Source organism: Hylobates moloch, unplaced genomic scaffold (genome assembly GCF_009828535.3).
Source record: "Hylobates moloch isolate HMO894 unplaced genomic scaffold, HMol_V3 SCAFFOLD_6, whole genome shotgun sequence".
In the NCBI taxonomy this organism is placed as follows: Eukaryota; Metazoa; Chordata; class Mammalia; order Primates; family Hylobatidae; genus Hylobates; species Hylobates moloch.
This window is the reverse complement of record NW_026652281.1, coordinates 53,417,976-53,436,481: the sequence shown is the minus strand read 5'-3', so window position 1 is coordinate 53,436,481 and position 18,506 is coordinate 53,417,976. Positions and strand designations below refer to the sequence as shown.

The window sequence follows — 18,506 nt, the reverse complement described above, 5'->3', positions numbered from 1 at the left end:
CTGCACATCTGTCCTCAGTGCTCACATGACTCCCAGGCCTCTGCCAAGTTCCAGACCCTGCATGCACTGCCCTTCTCCGGGCCACCACGTCTGTCCCATGCTGTGCCATTCCCACACATGCTCTGTGAGTACTGGCTTTGCGGATATTACTGCCTTATTCTGGGCCTGAGTTTCTCCATCTGTCCAAAGGCAGAAGCATCACTCCTTTTTCCTCTTTTCCAGTTGTGTCATGAAGACAAAGGGGTTGCCTTCCCTGAGCCTGTGGACTGGGTGAATAGGAGCTAAAGCAGGGAACACAGGCCTGTGAGCCAGCTGTGCTTCCCATCCAGCTGTGCTGTGCTAGCTTTTGCAAGTGGCTTGCTTTCCTGCCCTCCCAAGTGGCGAGCAATTGTTGTCCAGAAGAAAGTGATAACAAAAGAGTGTGGCCATTGTCTGGTTCATTTCTGTTTCCTCACCCTTAGCCCACTACTCCCACCTTTTGCTCAATAAACATTGCATACTCCAAAACAAACAAACAAAAGCAAAACAACAACAACAACAACACCACACACATAAACAATCCTGTTGGAATATTGGAGGGATGAAGCTGAAATTATGGTTTAGGTGGGGCCTTCTCCTGATGGGTCTTCTATGCTTGAAGATGTTGGAGAATACCTTTATTTCAGGACTGTCACCTTCCTACAGGTCTGGAGGTAAGAATAAAAGGTACAACTGGGATAGAGTTGCCAGATGAATATAGAACATCCACTTAAACTGGAATTTCAGATAAATTAAGAATATTATAAAAACATATAAGTATAAGTATCTCCTGTCGTTATCTGAAATTTCCATTGAATTGGGCATCTGTGTTTTTATTTGCTTAATCTGGCAACCCTAACTTGGGTACAAATTCATAGGGCTCAGGGCTGGAATTTGAGGGAAATTTGCAAAGTAGAAGGCCTGGTCATCTACTGAGAGGGAGGGGACAGTGGTGGGGGGACTTGGGATGAGTGAAGAAAATGTGGAAATCTTGTTGGTGCAAATCCAAAGCCTGATGACGATGGTTATTAACATGATGGGATGCACTATGTACAGCAAGTGATTATCTAACAAGGCTAAACAGTTGGTGAACAGCTTTGAGAGGGGTCACAGGGGATAAGCTTTCTACCAACATCTGATTTGCTGTTGATTCTACTTATTTATCCTAGTGATCGTGTTGGAAAACTAAAGGTCTGGTTCTTTTCATGGTCCTCCTCAGATTTTTTCAAGCTGATGACCTTTTGAAAAAAACTGAGAAAATTGCTGTTGAAATAAGCACGAAGAAGAAAAGAGTGATCATCCGTTTTTAGATGTGTTTACAGGCTGTATGACTCAGTGTTGCTTCTGCTAAGAGCACTGAATATGTGGTCTTTTTTGGTACTGAGATGCAAACACAGGAAACTTGTGGTCTATGCTGCTTTCAGTGAATGACAAAACTCTTACTGAAGTAGAGAGAGTCTAACTGTACGTTCAGAGTGCTTTGCATATGACGTTCTCTCCTCTGTCAGCTTGGCTTAGGCCAGCCTCTTTAGATCCTGTTAGGAATACTTGACTTATTCAGTATTCCACATATTCCACCACAGACTTCTTTGGAATGGAGAACACTGGCTGACAAAATAATAAATGTGCTTGACTTATGGGAGCTCAAGTCAATCAGATGTTTCTTTGGTGGACCATCCCAAACTGTTCAATCAACAGCACTTATGGCAAAGAATGCTGCTCTTAGGAGCTTTATTTGTAGAGATAAGTGCTCTGGGTGTCACTGGAACAGACCTAATGGGAGACAATATTCAGTAATATTCTAAAAGGGAAATGAAGAAACAAATGCCTTGTCATGAGAAGGAGCTAACTATACATTTCAGTATTTCCTAAAGTATTTTAGCAAGGCAGACTCTGTCTCAATTTGTGTCACAGTCATATCATGAGTCAGAGAATGATTTCATTGATCTGCCCCACTCTTCAGTCTTTTAATGCCACCATTGATTAGATAACTGAGATTGTTGTGTGGGAGGAATATCATGACAGTAAAAATGAATGTTCTTTTAAAGTGTAATTAAAAAACACTGAAGAATTTTTTGTGTCAAAGAAATTTTTGAATTTATTCACAAAAAATTATTCACGAATATGAAGAAGTCAGCTTTGATGGACTCCTCCCATGCTCACCTTGGTGAATGGAAGGTAGCCCTCCTGGTCACAAATGCTTCTGAAATTAACAGGGGCACCCGGGATAGAACAGATGACCAGCACCAATTCATGCAAGGTTACTGGTTACCTTATAGGAAGGAATTTGGAGACACGTGGGATTCTATGCAAGGCCCTGGACACTTAGAAAGCAGTCCTTTGGGAAAGGAATGCCCATGCATGTAGCATAGATATAGCCTGGGACTTTACAACAGGGTACAGTTGGGTTCACATCACACTTGCTCTGGGGAGTTGCTTACTTATCCTCCTTGATACTGAATTTTCTTATTTGTAGAATGGGGATAAAACTATTTAGAATTATTTACTTGATATAATTATTGTAAAGAATAAAAGGAGGTGATGTCTCTAAAAGGCTTAGCAGGATGCCTGATACATAGAAATTGCTTGATAAATATACTTTCTGTTTTCCTGAATGAGAGATATGGAAGACATGGGGTGAGTGGTGTAGGAAAATTAATACTTTCTATTAATGTGTCAGCTTGAAGGTAGAGTTAGTGCTACTGGCTTTTCTGTAATTCGTGGGAGAAACTTGCTGTAACAGTGACCAGGGAGAGGTGGGATATATTCTCAAGAGGAAATGTGATTGACTGGTGGTTCGGAGTATAAACTTCAGACAGACTGCTCTGTGTTCTAATACTGGCTCTGACACTTTGTGTGTTTTCGGGTAAGTTATTTAATCTTTCTGGCCCTGTTTCCCTGTATGTGCAGTAGAAACGATACTTATAGGGTGTGCAACAGACCCCTGGTTTGCTTGGCTAAACTATTTCCTTCATTCTCTGAGACTTGATTCTCTTTTCTCAAGGAAGAGCTCTTGCAGCCATGCTGGTCTACATGAGCATGTTCCTTTACTTACAACTGATGAAGGGACCTGGGGGTGGGGGGTGGCGTAGGGATGGCGGCAGGTCACTCGTCTTAGGAGGATCCAACCCATTGACTGGGCTAACACAATCAGCTTCTGTCTCTTGGAGGAGGACCAAATGACATGGTGAATATAAAGTACTTCACACAGAGCCCAGGGTGTAATGATGGTTCAGTAGTTTTTAAATCAAAGTAGAAGCCATTTCCTGGCATCTACTCTTTCACTTTCAAAATGTCTCTCTACAGTAACTGTAATTTGGATAGTTGGTACAAGCCTAATAGGCAATGCCGGTAAGAATTTTTCCCAGGTTTTGAAGTGACAGCTCAAACCAACAGAAGGATGACATTCCTATCTTTATATCCCTTTCACACCAGGGACATTTCTGAATGAAGCATGTCTTAAATGGTTTTCTCTGGAAAAGCCTAACAATTCTCATGCTAGAAATTTTAATGTCATGGTCCCAGTCTAGGTATATTCAGACCTAAGATTGCTTATTTTTAACAAGTCCAACTAGGAAACAGCAGAGGTGAAATACTATTTTTAAACACGCCTCTTTCACATGGGCACCCTCTGAGTCTACAGTTTGAACTTCAGGAATGGCTCTTTACTTATTCTGTCCTTAACAGGTTCAGCTCATTAAATGCTGCAAAACTTATTCAGCAAGGATTACATCTGATTTTGCTCATTAAACTAGAATAGGCACCATGGTGGGGAAAAAGGTATGGGGGTTCAGTGCCTGTAATCTTAAAGGTCTCCAAGAAAGGAAAGACTCTCCTTAAACAATAAACACACAAAGAAACACTTCCTGTTTGGTATTAATCTCAACTATTAGCCAACACATTGAAGACAGAATTTTACCCATCTATGCATTTTTCATCTTTCACAGTGTTTCTTTTCTTTTCTTCTTCAACTTCATATGTCACGGAAATTTTGTTTCCTTTTCTTTCTTTGCTATACAGACCTGAAGGTCATTTTGATTTTTCTTTTATAGTTTTCACCCTAATTAAATTTTGTCAGCTGAATGTACAGATTTTTGTTTTGTTTCAGTTTGATTTTTGGTGGCAGAAAATTCTTTCTCTTTCTCTGTCTCTCTTTCCTAAAACAGAAAGTTTCCCAGTTTGGAATCAGCCAATGGTGTGATTAATGCACCTCGGAGATCCTGTAAAGTTTTCACACATGCTGAAAGATTCTGCGGTGTCTTTGGGATATCAATATGGACTTACAGGAAAATACCATCCTTCCAGTGCTATGCGCTATGCAGGAGAGTCAATGCGTCACAGCATGGCAACCCCTACAAACACTTTCCCTAAATTCGTATGTGTGTGTGTGTGTGTGTGTGTATCCACATACATACACATATATATAAAATATATATAATATATATGATATATATAATATATATCATATATATATATGTATTCTGTAACCAGCAAAGTATAATCCAGGTTTCTTTTCAAAAGGAGCAACCGGTTCAAATGCACAGCTGGATATGCCAGCAAACACATAATTAGACAAATTGGATTTAAGAGTTACGTAAGGTCTTAACTGAGCCATTGAATAAGAAGCTGAATGAAACGTTGTGATTGCTGCTGTGGTGCCTAGAAAGAACAGAATATGTGGATCTGTGTGTTTTGGGCAAATAAAAGGCAATTACTGGGAGTTATGGAGTGTAGTTGGCATTCCATGAGAGTTAGACTATAGAATGTTTCACAGTGGGTTGTGCTGGGGAAGAAAAATGTCCATGGCTAAAAGAGGAGCGTGTTAGAGGAGATGTACTAAAAGGAAAAGATTTGGTAAATATTATTCTGAAGCTATATTTTGCAAAAATTATATGATATGCAATTTTTCAATAGACTATAAAATGTCTTGGAGAATTTTAAGTACAAAAGGATACATTATATATTATTTTTCTTCCAAAAGTGGATGTTTCCAACCAAGCCAGGTATATTCTGGAGAAGATAACAAGCAAAGTCTACAGTTTCAGAATTTTTCACTAAGAATACCAAAACCAGTGACTAAATATTGAAGATAAGCCCCCTCATAGAATTAAGAAGGTAAAACTAAATTACCAGTTTTTCCTATTTGCAAATAGTCTTATTTGCAAATTTGTCTCAAGGCAACTGAATGAAAAGTAGATATTCTTCTCTCTCTAAAATCTCCATGAAGTAAATGGGACAAAAAGGCAATTGTCTGAAAGAGTCCTATTTTCTTAAAGAAAACATCCTGAATTAATTGATGAAAGTACCTATTAGTCCCCATGACACCAATGCTTACAGCATTTAGGGCTTGTCTCTTAGTGTGCAATTTAAATATATATCCATAAAATGCTTGCCAATAATACTAATAACGTCTTGTCTATTGATGCTGCCTAACCATTAAAATCTCTATTAGCAATCTGATGTTTGGTTTGATATACATTACAAAGAAGGTTTTGAACACGTCTAATTTGCAAAGCAGGTACTACAGACGGTGGCAAATACAAAGATGAACAGAGTTCCTTTCCTCACATTTATAATCTAGTAAGAGAGACAGAAATATAATAGAGAAGTAAACATGGTGCATTGTTGGCAACTTTGTCACATACTAAAGGAAATTATTTTGAAGAATTTTATAGTTTGCTTACATTGCCATTTGAAGTGTATTTTGCTTGTGTTTTAATAAAAGGGAAGTTCTTTTACATTGAAGGTATGTATGCAACCATTATGATGGTTACTATTAAGTATTATATACTACTTTTAAGTTGATGATCAAATAATTCTGCATCATTATGGGCACAGTAGTTGGCAAAAAATCGATTTGTGATCTATTATAATCTACAGATCATAAATCAAATAGAGATCCTTAATGGCCAAAAAAAAAAAAAACATAGTAATCTGCTGAGGACAAGTAGATTCTCATGTTTGCCAACCTTCAAATTCTTCTCAACAGCTCTCTATTGAGTTATCAAATTGCAAATGTCATATCTGGAGAAGACACTCCCCTCATTTATTTACATGTGGGAAAGCTTTTTGAAGTTTGCTTGCTAGGGGCATAGTGATAGACAATCCAAGGGGAACAAAGCTTGGCAGAGCATAGGTGATTATAGTGTGGGCAGCTTCTGCTTCTTAGTCTAAAACTCTTCCAGAAAGAGAAGGTTGTCTCATACAGTCTGCTTTCAAAAATGCCAAAGAGGACAGGTAGATTTAGAATAACTTTCCCTAGGTTAAATGAAAGCTCTTCATCCTTAAGCTGATATCTCAATACACCCCTGACACAGAGAAGGATATTTACTGTTGTCCAGCAAACGTTCATTGAACTAAGGTACTTTATATACGTTTCCAGGTCAACAACCATCAATCCTTCATTTCTTCCAATGACAGAGCACAAAGAATCTATCTGTCTTAAGTAAAATACATTCACTTAGTTTGATCAGTAATAATTTTGTGACATTGTATCTTAAATCAGGATTCATTAAGATATAACAAAAAATGAGAATAAAGCAATTGTTTGAAGTAGCACCCATTTATGATTGAAAAATCATAGCTCATTCTTTGATGTTGCTCCCTGTTTTAGTTTCTACCAGGAGGAGTAATGTTAGAAATAAGTGAATACTTTCTATTGTGTTAGGACCAAAGAGTTGTTAGTTTTGATCTGATAAAACTTTCCTCTAAACTTGAGTATTTATAGACAGAATTCCTGGTTTGTAAAGCCAAATTCAATGTTGATCTTGTCAGAGGTACTCAGAATAAAAACAAAAACACATACAAGTAAGAGAGTAGAGACTTACTGTATCACGTTGCCTGTTATCTTTCCCTGATATTATCAAGAAGTAGTTCCATGTCAATAGTAACAACAAAACCAGTGGTATCATGTAGAGCTCAAAGTTCCAGACAACAAAGAGAAAGAGCTGGAGGAGAGAGAAGAAGGGATGAGTCAACACTGAATTTCATTAAACGGACTCTTATTTATACTCTACTTCAAAAACACAAAACCAAATGCTTCAGAACAGGAAGATTTATCTTGAAAACAAAGCCTTGGAAACTTTTAGACATTTTTCTAAAAATATAACTGACCTGTGGAAAGTCACTGGTAAGATTTTCAATCTGTTTAATTTCTATGAAGGAAAGTTGATATCATTACGTTGTCAAAGACGAAATTTGAGTTTTTCTCCTCCAGTGAAATTATTGTTAAGTTGAACAAAATTTTTAAAAAGCGGCAAAATGAAATCTGCTACACTGTCAGAAATACCCTGGTTTATCTGCCTTAATGATAAAAAATGAATCACTATTTAATATCAGGGACTTTTTAAAAATCTCACTTTGATAATCCAACGTAACAAGCTTAATAGGCAGATGAAAATACCAGGTCTACACAAGACAGCCCCAAAGATTTCATAATATGAAAAAAAGCACTGCTATCGACAAGTATACAAAACGGTTGGCTTTTCAGCATTACCATAGAAATCAAACAGCTATTACAAGGAAATTTTGTCAAAACAAAGTTTAAAATGCCTATTTGTATTATTCTTTTTTAACACTACCTACTTCTCCAAGTATATAAACTTTTTCATTGTAAGTCAAATGTTAGATTAAGAACTCAGGGTGGTAGATAGAGTCATTCTAAGAACGCTTACATTATAAAACAACACAAAGTTGGATATAAAGTATGACTCACCCCCACCCCACACCAGCCTTGTAATCCTGGACAGATCATTTAAATTCTCTGGGTCTGTGGCTTTTGCTGTCAAATTAAGGTAATGTTAAGTCAGGAGGCATTTAAGAACTAGATTCCGCTCCTGACTCTAATGCTAACTAGCCATATAACTTTCAAGCAACATATATATATCCCCTCTTTCGTTTCTTCCCCGGTAAAATGGGGATGATAGGATTATCCTCCTCAGGGTTGTGAGAATTAAACACACTGCTTGGTGTGTGGTAATTTCGCAAAAACCAAAACCCAAACCATTATTGTGTAAATGTTATTAATACATTACAAAACACAGAAAGTCAACTAATTACTAAGGTCCTCGAGTAATACAGATTATAATACTGGAAGCTAGAAAGCCCTCTGCCTGCTAAGATTTAGCTGAACCATAGCATAACTGGGAGTTTCAGCCAGCTGGTTGGAATAGCACAAACATCTTGCATTTGATAGGTCAGGAGAGTTAGGGGCAGTGCCCTAAGGACACCCATCTCAGGCACAGCAGCATGGGCCATTTGCAGTCTTCTTAATAAATCTCAGTGAAGCCTACAGCCTATTTAAATGGCAGAGAAAATTAAACAATGTGAAATGGTAGGGAGACCCCTAGCCTCAGGGCCAGGAGACCAACATTCTGAGCTTTAGAAAGTCCCTCTGCCTTAGTGTTCTCATATCTTGACAGAGGTCTATAAATCTAATCATCTTAAATATTTCTCTAATATTTAAAATGACTTCATGACACTACTGTACCATCTGTTTTTTCAATGTGACATTAAATTTTGAAAACTGCATGTATTACCGAATTATTTTGTATTCATAACCAAGTGGGCACCAAGAAGCATAAATAATAGTTAAGTAAGCCAAGAAATGATTTTGGACAGAATTACATAGTAACTATAGATTCAAGTTCCTGCATAAGAAAAGTTCCAAATATTGTAATACATGAAACATGAGCCATATCTTTTATTTTATGAGAAAAGTAGGAAGATTTCCAGAAAAAGAAAAATATTTTCATTTCATTTTTGAAATTTATACAATTATACAAAGATTATATAAATAATTGATGGTTATGATTATTAAAATATATTTTATAAAGATAATTTTTTTTAGGAAGTGAATTAAGGTAAATGTGACAGACATCAATACATGTAAAAGGGAAAATCATTTTTGGCTAAAGTCCATATTCTTTATATATTTATTTGTAACATTTAGGCAGTCATTAGAATATAAGCTCCTTTAAAAGTAGACTTTTTGTTTTCATTCACTGTTTTATCCCTAGAGCCTGGAACAGTACTTGGGGCATAGCAAGTGCTCAATAAGTAAATATTTACTGAATTAATGGATAAATGGGCACTGGGTTCCCCAATCATTCTACAGAATTCTATTTAATTATTGGTATTAGCAAAAGTTCTATAGATCTACTACATAAAACCAAGTGACTTCAGGAAAATGCATTCAGAGTTACAACCTGGGATACTACTAACAAATTTCTCCCTCTGACAAAAAAGTCTACCTTAGTACTTCTTCTAGACAAGATTTTCTTTCCATTTGGCTATGCAGTCATGAACTATTTTGGATATAATGGTCTTTTCTCTTGGACCTTCCTTTATGTTCCTTTTCTGAGGGCATTCATTTGACTTAATGTGTTCTGGCATCATGGATGGGACTCAGATTATCCCATTGCTAAATATGACCAATTGTAATCTTTTTAACCTATTAAGCAGATATATTTTCCCTTGTAATGTCCATCCATTGGTGTTAGGGTCCTCGTCTTATTCAGAATGAATTTCCTTGTAATGTCCATGGATTGGTGTTAGCTGCAGGCCTGTCATCCACAGAAAAAACTTCCTAGATGACAATCCTGCAAGCAATCAAGACATCTTTCATGCATTCTTCTTCTCTAGATTTGACATCACCACTTGCTTCAAGCATCAGTTACAGATTATGGTTTCTAGGCACTTCCCCATTGTAGTCATCTTCCTCTTACCATATCCAAATCAATACATCAATAACTTTCTTAAAATATAGCACTCAGAACTGACACACACTTCTCATAAATGCCTAAGGTATTTTTATATGTCCTAATAACATGGGCACCAGAACATGGATTGGAGAAAGACACAGGAGAGAGAGACACAGGAAGAAATTACATTCATTTTAGGAATTCTGGCAATAGAAAAACCATCTCCTTTTCTATTGTGGTTTTAAGAATCTAATATTTGGGTAACTGAGTGAGGAGCTCCTACTGTTGAAAATATATATATATTTTAAAACATGAGCGCTTTGAATAAGTTGTAAATACAAAAGCATTTATTTTTCTTTTTCAGCACCTAAATGAAGATTTCAAAAGGTTAAAGAACATGAACACAGATTAACAATAAAAATGTATTTATTGAACATATACGTTATGAAATATTAGATGTTTGAAAGTAGAACAGCCAATCATTTATTCAATATAATATTAGTGATGATTCTAATTCCTGTTAGCTGGTGAGGCTCCTCTAATAAAGAGAGCCCTCGAAGGAAGAAAGGAGCTTTTTAGCTCATTCACTCCACACTAAAGCCTCTTCTCTCCTCTTTCTTCGAAAGAGATCAATCTCCTCCTCTTTCCTATAAAAAACGTGAGATAACACAAAAGGCCTGGCCTTTAGTGTCCCACTAGGGTAGTAAGAGAAATAAGGCAGCTGGAAGAAACCCAAGGAGGGCAAAGACAATGAAGGATCTGTCCTTGGTCCTGATTATACATTTTCAGCGGTATGGGGGAAAATGAGAGATACAATAATGCATTAAAATAGGATGGAAAAAGAAATCAAGAAACAATTTTAAAAATCTCTAATGTATTCACAGAATACAAAAATAAACCATAAAATGTCTAGCATTTTTCCAGATCTGCATTTCTGGAATTGCTTTTTGCCTCTGTGGGTCATGGAACGAGGACCTGCAGATTTTAGAATTTTTTGATGTTACAGTGTGGTGATAAGGACACTCACAAATGTCTACAGAGTGTTAAATTCCTTCACCTCCTTCACTATAGCACCCTTTCTGTATTTTTTCCTCTCTCTCTGTCACATAATCTCTTGACATCTCCCCCATCTCTCCTTTTAATAAGGAAACAGGCTGTCTACATTTTACTCTCATGGAATTCATGCCCAATTCCAAACAAAACATCTACCCCTACATTAGTTATCCATGTTCATTAGAGACTAGAACTATTCCAAGAATTTGGTGGCTTTATTTTTTAATCATTATATGGCTGTTGTAATTTACAATTAGAATTCAATACCAGAAAATCTTCAGGGGGCATTAGTCAAATGGTAATAAGTACGCACTACCCCCTTCATTAGAAAAAGAACATTGAGAGTTTTACTCATTATCCTGCATGTTAGAAGCTCTCTGTCAACTGGCCTTGGGCCGTGAGCCATGACTGTGGGATCCCTCAAGGAGCTGCTGCAGTGTGGTACGGTAGAAAGAGAAGGGTGTTTGAATCAGGCCTAGAGGCATCCAAGCTCTCTAGTCACTAGCTTTGGGACCTTGGGCAAGTTACTAGATTTCTCTTAGTTTTGTCATCTGAAAAGTGAAAATGATACTATTTACTTGGCAGATTTGAGAAGCAATTAAGCTGATGCTTGACATCTATAAGATGCTCAACAAGCATTAGGTGTTATGACAAGCAGGAATTGATTGGCTTACACTGCATATAATTTTTTTTGGCCTTTCTAGCATCTTATCACTTTTTGTATACTACCTTAGAATCCATAGCTAATGATTGTTCCAAGTATAAGAGCTATGCTAAAGAAGCCATGCTAACTAAATAGAAAGAGATGATGAAATGAGTGCCACTTTCAGTTTTTCATGTTTAATTTGTGGTGACTGAGTACAGTGATGACCCCAATTTTTCCATGTCTCCCTGTATCCACGACTTTAATAATAGCCTCCCACAATGACTGAGATTAGGCACATAACTAATTTTGGTCAAGGATAGAGTAGCAAATATGATGAAAACAGAGGCTTAAAAAAACATGGGGCATAGTTGCCTCCATCACCCCAGTTGCCAGACAGCATCCAAAGCAAAGCCACCTAACAGACCAGAAGCCAACCAAAGATGCAAGGGTGAGCCCAGAGCTAGGCCTAGTCCAAACTGCTAACAAAATCACCACTAAATAAATGATAGTTGCTTTAAGCTACTAATTGTGGAGTGGTTTGTTATACAGCAAAAGCTCACTAATACATATTATTCTCTCTCCAAGGAGACAATGTGGTAGGGTAAAACACAGTTTCGACTAGAAGCCCAAAGAAGTGATTTCAGTTCAATTTCTGCTATTTGATCATCACAGGACCCTGTGCAAGTCAATTATTCTCTTTTCCTTTAGTCTCTTACCTATAAAATGGAGATGGTTACACCAGCCTATTTCACAAGGCTATGGAAAAGCAAGCGATATATGTGAAGATGCTTCATCACAAAGTACTATATTATTAATGTAATGCTTTTCTTTTCTTTCTTTCTTTCTTTCTTTTTTTTTTTTTTTTTTGAGATGGAGTCTTGCTGTTGCCCAGGTTGGAGTGCAGTGGCGTGATCTCGGCTCACTGCATGCTCTGCCTCCCGGGTTCATGCCATTCTCTTGCCTCAGCCTCCCGAGTAGCTGGGACTACAGGTGCCCGCCACCATGCCCAGCTAATTTTTTGTATTTTTAGTAGAGACGGGATTTCACCGTGTTAGTCAGGATGGTCTCGATCTCCTGACCTCGCGATCTGCCCGCCTCGGCCTCCCAAAGTGCTGGGATTACAAGAGTGAACCACCATGCCAGGCCTATGCTTTTCAAATTATAAATTATTTTAAAGAAAATTACACAGACTTTATAAACTTAATAAGTCGATATGATCATTGCTCTTTGAGCAGTTGTAGAAGATGGATGGTGTTCTTTAGGGTGAACTGTATTTGGTGAGGAATGGAGAAGTTTTTGGTGGGAAATCCTAAGAATTAAACAGAAGGTTTCCAGTTAAAAGTTTTACTAATAATTGAAACAAAAACAACTAGATCTTTACAAAAATTCATTATTACTAGTAAATGGCCGAAACATCAAAGATTTTGTGAACTCAAGTTAAAACAATTCAGTATTAAAATGTTAACAATTTTTTAACAATCTTATTATGCCCCTATATATGAAAAAAAGCTTGTTTGGAACTAGCAGTTTCATGAATTCTAATTCTTATTCATAGTCTTTGTTCATTTTTAAATTCAAAAATCTTTTATCTAAATTAGTATTATCTTGCCTATGATATTAGTGGCAATCACAATATGCAATTTTGAAGTATCGATTTGGGTCAGGCTTTAAAAACCTTCTAAATTTTAACCATAAATATTCAGAATGAGGTTTTCTTTTTGAAAAGTTTTTATTTATCACAAGGTAAATAGGCCGGGCATGGTGGCTCATGCCTGTAATCCCAACACTTTGGGAGGCTGATGCAGGAGGATTGCTTGAGGCCAGGAGTTCGAGACCAGCCTAGGTAACCTAGCGAGACCTCGTCTCTACTAAAAATAAAAAAATGTAGCCGGGCCCGGTGGTGTATGCCTATGATCCCAGCTACTCAGGAGGTTGAGGCAGGAGGAACCCTTGAGCCCAGGAGGTTGAGGCTGTAGTGAGCCATGACTACACCACTGCACTCCAGCTTGGGCAACAGAGCAAGACCCTGTCTCAAAAAATATATATAACATAATTTCTCCTAACAAGTATCTTATATCATATTGCATAGACTGAACTTTAAGGAAAAACTCCTGAGAGGCAGACTGGGAGGGAAGGGACTATTACCTTCCTTTTCAAAGGAGTAAACTGAGGCTTAGGAGTTTGAGACTTGTCTGAAGCAAGTCTGAGTGGCAGAGCCAAGTCTTCTCCTTCCTAATCCAGTATGCTGTTCCCACGAAGCTCCACTGACTCTACAGTAAATGGTCTTAGATTGAATGTTGATGTTTTAAAGGTATCAATTATTTAGGTACTGATTATCCAATTTGTAGATTTTCCGTATCTTTTTCTTCTCTTCCCCCTTCCTCTAGGATAACTACTCTTGCATCAGTACAAAGAAATGGAATGCCACTTCTTAGGTGTTCTGGTAAAGGTTTGGTATGGCAAAGAGGCCAAAAACTAATGGTGGAAATGAGGTTTGTGGAGCCAATTTTATTCTTCCTTTTTCCCACTATCTTACACGACTCTGAATAATCAAAACTTGGCTATTCATAAGGTTTCTATTAAGTGGGGTTTTCTTCTGTCCAAAATGTTTAGAAGAGGTTAGCAAGGTGGCTGTAAAGGCAAAGATTGGAAACTGAATGAGCCAATTATATTTTTACAGTAAAAAAGCCCTACTTTTTCAAATAAAGATTAAACAAACAAAAAAATATCTGTTCTGCTGAGAAGTTAAGTGAAGGTGGGGCAAGGCTTTTCAGTCACATTAAACGAGGCATACTATACAAAGTAGAGTGAGCAATTCCAAATTTTAAGATTTTTATAGCAACACCATTTCTTAGGAGGTGCAAGACACGCATGATTTTGATTTCTTCAAGCCTGGGGTTTTATGAGTCTCAGGCAGGACTGGGCCATTCACATCATCCCATCAATTGATGCTCTCATTGAAGTGCAGTGGAAGATGCCTGCATTCAATGATCATTCAGTGCGACACATGACAGTATCCCTGGGGGAGCCCACTTCAAAAAAAATCATTTAAGTCGGAATATTGAATATCCTATTCTTTTGCAAACTACAGTATATTTTAAAAAGAAATCTCATCCAAAATGATTAACACTTCCTACTGTTCAGGAAAAAAGCCTGCCCTTTCAGACTAACAGCTGTGGATCATTAGCTCTCCAGTGATGAGATGTGTTTGATGAGTATTTTTCTTTCTAATTAAGAGATGAGATTCTCTATTTGACTGTCTCTTCAGAAAGAAGTGAAGAAAAAATTTTCTGCCTACATGGAAAGGCCATCTCCTACAAAACAATTAATTATTTCACGGTCCTTTTAGAAAATCCTTTTCCTTCCTAATTTCAATTCATTTTTTTCTTAAATTTAACACACATTTACACTCAGACCTTCACAGTATTAACCCATTTTTTACCCAACCTTCACCCCCCAATGTTTTCCTGTATATTTCATCATTTGACAATATCTATTTCAGAAAAAACAGAATGAAGAAATGTGCCAAAAGTGCGTATATGCTTAGAAGAGTTAATCTGGAAGGACTTTTTTGGGTCCTAACAGAGAACATTTGGTATGAGAATGTTTCTTGATGTGAGAGAGACCTCAAATTAGAAAGATAACAAATACACAGGATATGCCTTTTGAGGAACTAGGCAATGATTGGGGGGGAAATTCAAGGTGTTTATCAATATATAAAAACTGGTTATAGTAATGAATACTTAAAAGGAAATTATCTTACCTCTACCAATAAGATTGGCCTCAAAGAAGAGAGCTGGGTAAAGTGAGACCTAAAATATATTGCTTTTCATTTTGAAAAAGCCATCATCAGAGTTGGCAAAGAGGTAAAATTTCTGAATTACAAACTTGATTGAAGAGTAGGATAGTCAGAAGCCAGTGAAAGCACTGTTTGTGAATTAACCCCACCAATGGCCTCCTTAAATCCTTTTTGGCACAAGAAAGGGAATATAAAAAGAAGGAGGACCAACTTTCAAACATTTTGGTGCTGAGCTGCCACTTTCCTCCCTAGGGCACATTTGGAAATATGCAGGGATGTTTTTAGTTGTCACAATGACTAGGGTGGGAGAAGGGAAATACTGGCATTTGGCGGGTGAAGCCAACGTGAATCACTCTGAAATATGTGTGACAGTCATACCCAATGAAGAATTTTCCTGCCCCAAATGCTAAAAGCACTCCTCTTTGAGAAAAGTTGTCTGTTTCTTACATAGATAATAGAATATTCTATAATTAACTTAGAAAAGAAGAAACTATATGTGTATATACAAGTGTATACAGAAAAAAAGCTAGGTATATTTCCTATGTGATGGCACGAATTATGACTTAAAATAAGTCAGTAGCAGAGAAAAAATTGTCTTTATAAGCATTTGAACTAGATTCTCCTATTAATGTTTAACATTTTTTAAAAACATGCCTAAAGTACTGGAGGTGAACCCCTTATGCCCATTTACACTCACTCAAATTAAGTCAGGCTCCACCACATCATCAGAGTCTTCAGAACCTAGTCTTCTGGGAAGGGGGTGGTTTTGCCTTGATTTAAATAGCCAGATGGCACCACCACCTGTTCAAAGGTCTTTATTTCTGGTTGGTTCCACTAAAGCTTTTTGTACCACCTCCATTCAACAAGGGAGAGAAGATAGGCAAAGTTAACTTAATTAATTCCTAGCATAACGATAACCTTTTCAAGGTGGTTTTAAAGTATGATGTGTTGCTCTTCTGAAGAGAGGCTTTGCTTTGTTTGGACAATTTTCTAAAATACACAGTAGCAGGGAACTGATGACTACCTTAGACCCAATGAATCTTTCCAACTTATTTTGCTATTTCCTGTGATCATGCCACAAGGATACAGGGAGCATTAATATGCTCAAAAGAGCCTCATGTACAGTGGCATCTCTCCCCTCTCTTAATTAGAATGAAAATTGCTTTTTGACTAGTTTCAACCAGATACCAAACTGACAAGACTTGATCTGTTGTGTTTTGTTGTGTGTGTGTGTGTGTTTCTTATGTGTAGAGGAAAAAAAATCAAAGTGCACTATCTACCAAATGCCTCTATATTGAGTAGGCAAAGTGTGTCAAAAGAACTATCTATCTCTGTTCTGGTAACAGGATGAGGTATATGGGAAGGAGTAGAAAAAAAGTGAGAAACTGGTTGATTGATTGGCAAGCTGTGACTTGAATACATATACTGAAACTTTATTTATTGATGGTGTTGAAAACACATTGTTTCTTTGGATTTACTAGGATGAACAAATATACATTAGAAAGTTCCAATTCTTTATATTGTGAAAATGTATGCTGGGTTTTTGAAGTTGCTATCTGAAACCTAAAGTCTACAATCTTAGTACATCAATGCTTTTTTGAAAATCATAGCTTGACTCTATCTATTAAAGAAGCAAGTGTGACAACTAGATAGGACTCATTTGAAGATGTGCTACATACAAGCCACAAAAGCACCCAGTGAAGAATCTCCACAACAAAATGGACCCAAACAACCTCAAAGATGGAGCTATCAACTAATCACAGCATAATGCACACTACTTTCCTTGATGGAGATATTATATCAATAGAACCTGCCAGCCAGAAGGCTTGGGAAGTTATTTATTTATTTAAATGTTTTTTTTTTTCAGCTTACAAGTTGTACTGATAATTTGTGTCATTTTTATCAAAGTCAGAGATGAAAGGCTCTGGCTTTGCTTTGAGAACACTGACAACTCCAAAATGTAAAGCCCAGAGTATGTCCAACTTGAGCATCACATAACCACACATGAATAACTGATAAGAAATCCCTGCAATGTTGTGAATTTAATGTTGGTAAAAGTTTGGATGTAGAATGAAAGTGACAAATGCTTATAGATGCCTGGAGAATGTTGATTCTCTGAGGTCCCTTTCATTAGAAATTAGTCCGTTACCTTTGTAGTTTTTAATGCCTGCCATGGTATCAAACACAGTTGATGTTTTAATTTTAACAGCTTTATAATTCACCGAAGTTCAGCTCATTCAAAACCAGGCTGCAAGCACAGTCATTCTTGCAGACTGCAGATCAGCACATATTTATTATTTTAAATGACTAAATAAGAGGAATTTATATTATGTGGCCCATGAGGAAGTTGCTGGAATCAAGTAACAATTACTCTAAAAAATGCTCAAGTACTACATTAAAGAAACATTTAAGAATGAGTTAACGCTGTTAAACTCACTGAAGCTTGCCTTTCTCTAGTGTCCCGTTTTCCCAGGATCCAACTTTTTCTGGAAAGACCCATGACTATCTCACTAACGCTAGGTAACTAACAGTCCATGCTTTAATTATTTTCTAAGGAAGAAAAAAAAGTGTTTTAATGTGGCATCTCAGTGTTTTAGCTTTTCTTCTTCTTATGCCTCCAATGAGAAAGGTATCTTTTTCACGATAATCTAATCATTACATGATGTTCTGATATTCCTTCCTGTCTTTCAAGCTTTTAAATTATTGTTTAACAAAATTGTTAGATTCACTGTGATCCTTTATTTAAGTATATTTTATAGAAATTGACAATTTCTATATATTTTCTAAGGCATTAGAAGTGAGGTAAAGATTTATTAGAGCTTATTAAAAGCAATTTCCTTTTAAACTTTTAAAGAAATGAATGTTACTACTCCTATTTTAGAAATCAATTTTTGACCAATTCCCCTTTGTGTATATAAATGCTATATCTAGACACACAAATCTTACACCAATGTTTGCTGATGTACCAAATGTAAAATTTTCCCTGAGCTTGAAATCTGGCTTTAAAGCTATCTCCATCCTGAACAGGTACAATATTTAGGGCAACAGCTGGCACTTCAGTTGCTCATGGGGGGAAACTCCCTCTGTTCTCTATACTGTGCCAGAAAATAGGATACCCAGCTATCTAACAAGCCAAACACATGTTAGTAAAGTCTGTGATACAAGTTACTTTAAAAATTAGTCCTTCAGTCTTTACACCTCCAGCTCTAACTCACTGAACAGGAATGCCTTTAGAAAAGCAGGCGATCAATTATGATAATTCCTTTTTTATAGTAGCTGATGTGCAGAG

At 36.9% G+C, this 18,506-nt stretch overlaps 1 protein-coding gene across 3 annotated transcripts in view; it reads right to left on the bottom strand.

Annotated features, from left to right (window-relative positions):
- MCTP1 (multiple C2 and transmembrane domain containing 1) overlaps positions 1–18,506 on the bottom strand; it is a 591,691-nt gene that overhangs the window by 88,980 nt on the left and 484,205 nt on the right. For all 3 annotated transcript variants that reach the window (XM_032156816.2, XM_032156817.2, XM_058440710.1), the window contains one exon: positions 6,846–6,965. In XM_032156816.2, the coding sequence (XP_032012707.1) occupies positions 6,846–6,965 (120 nt within the window). The remainder of the gene's footprint in view (positions 1–6,845; positions 6,966–18,506) is intronic.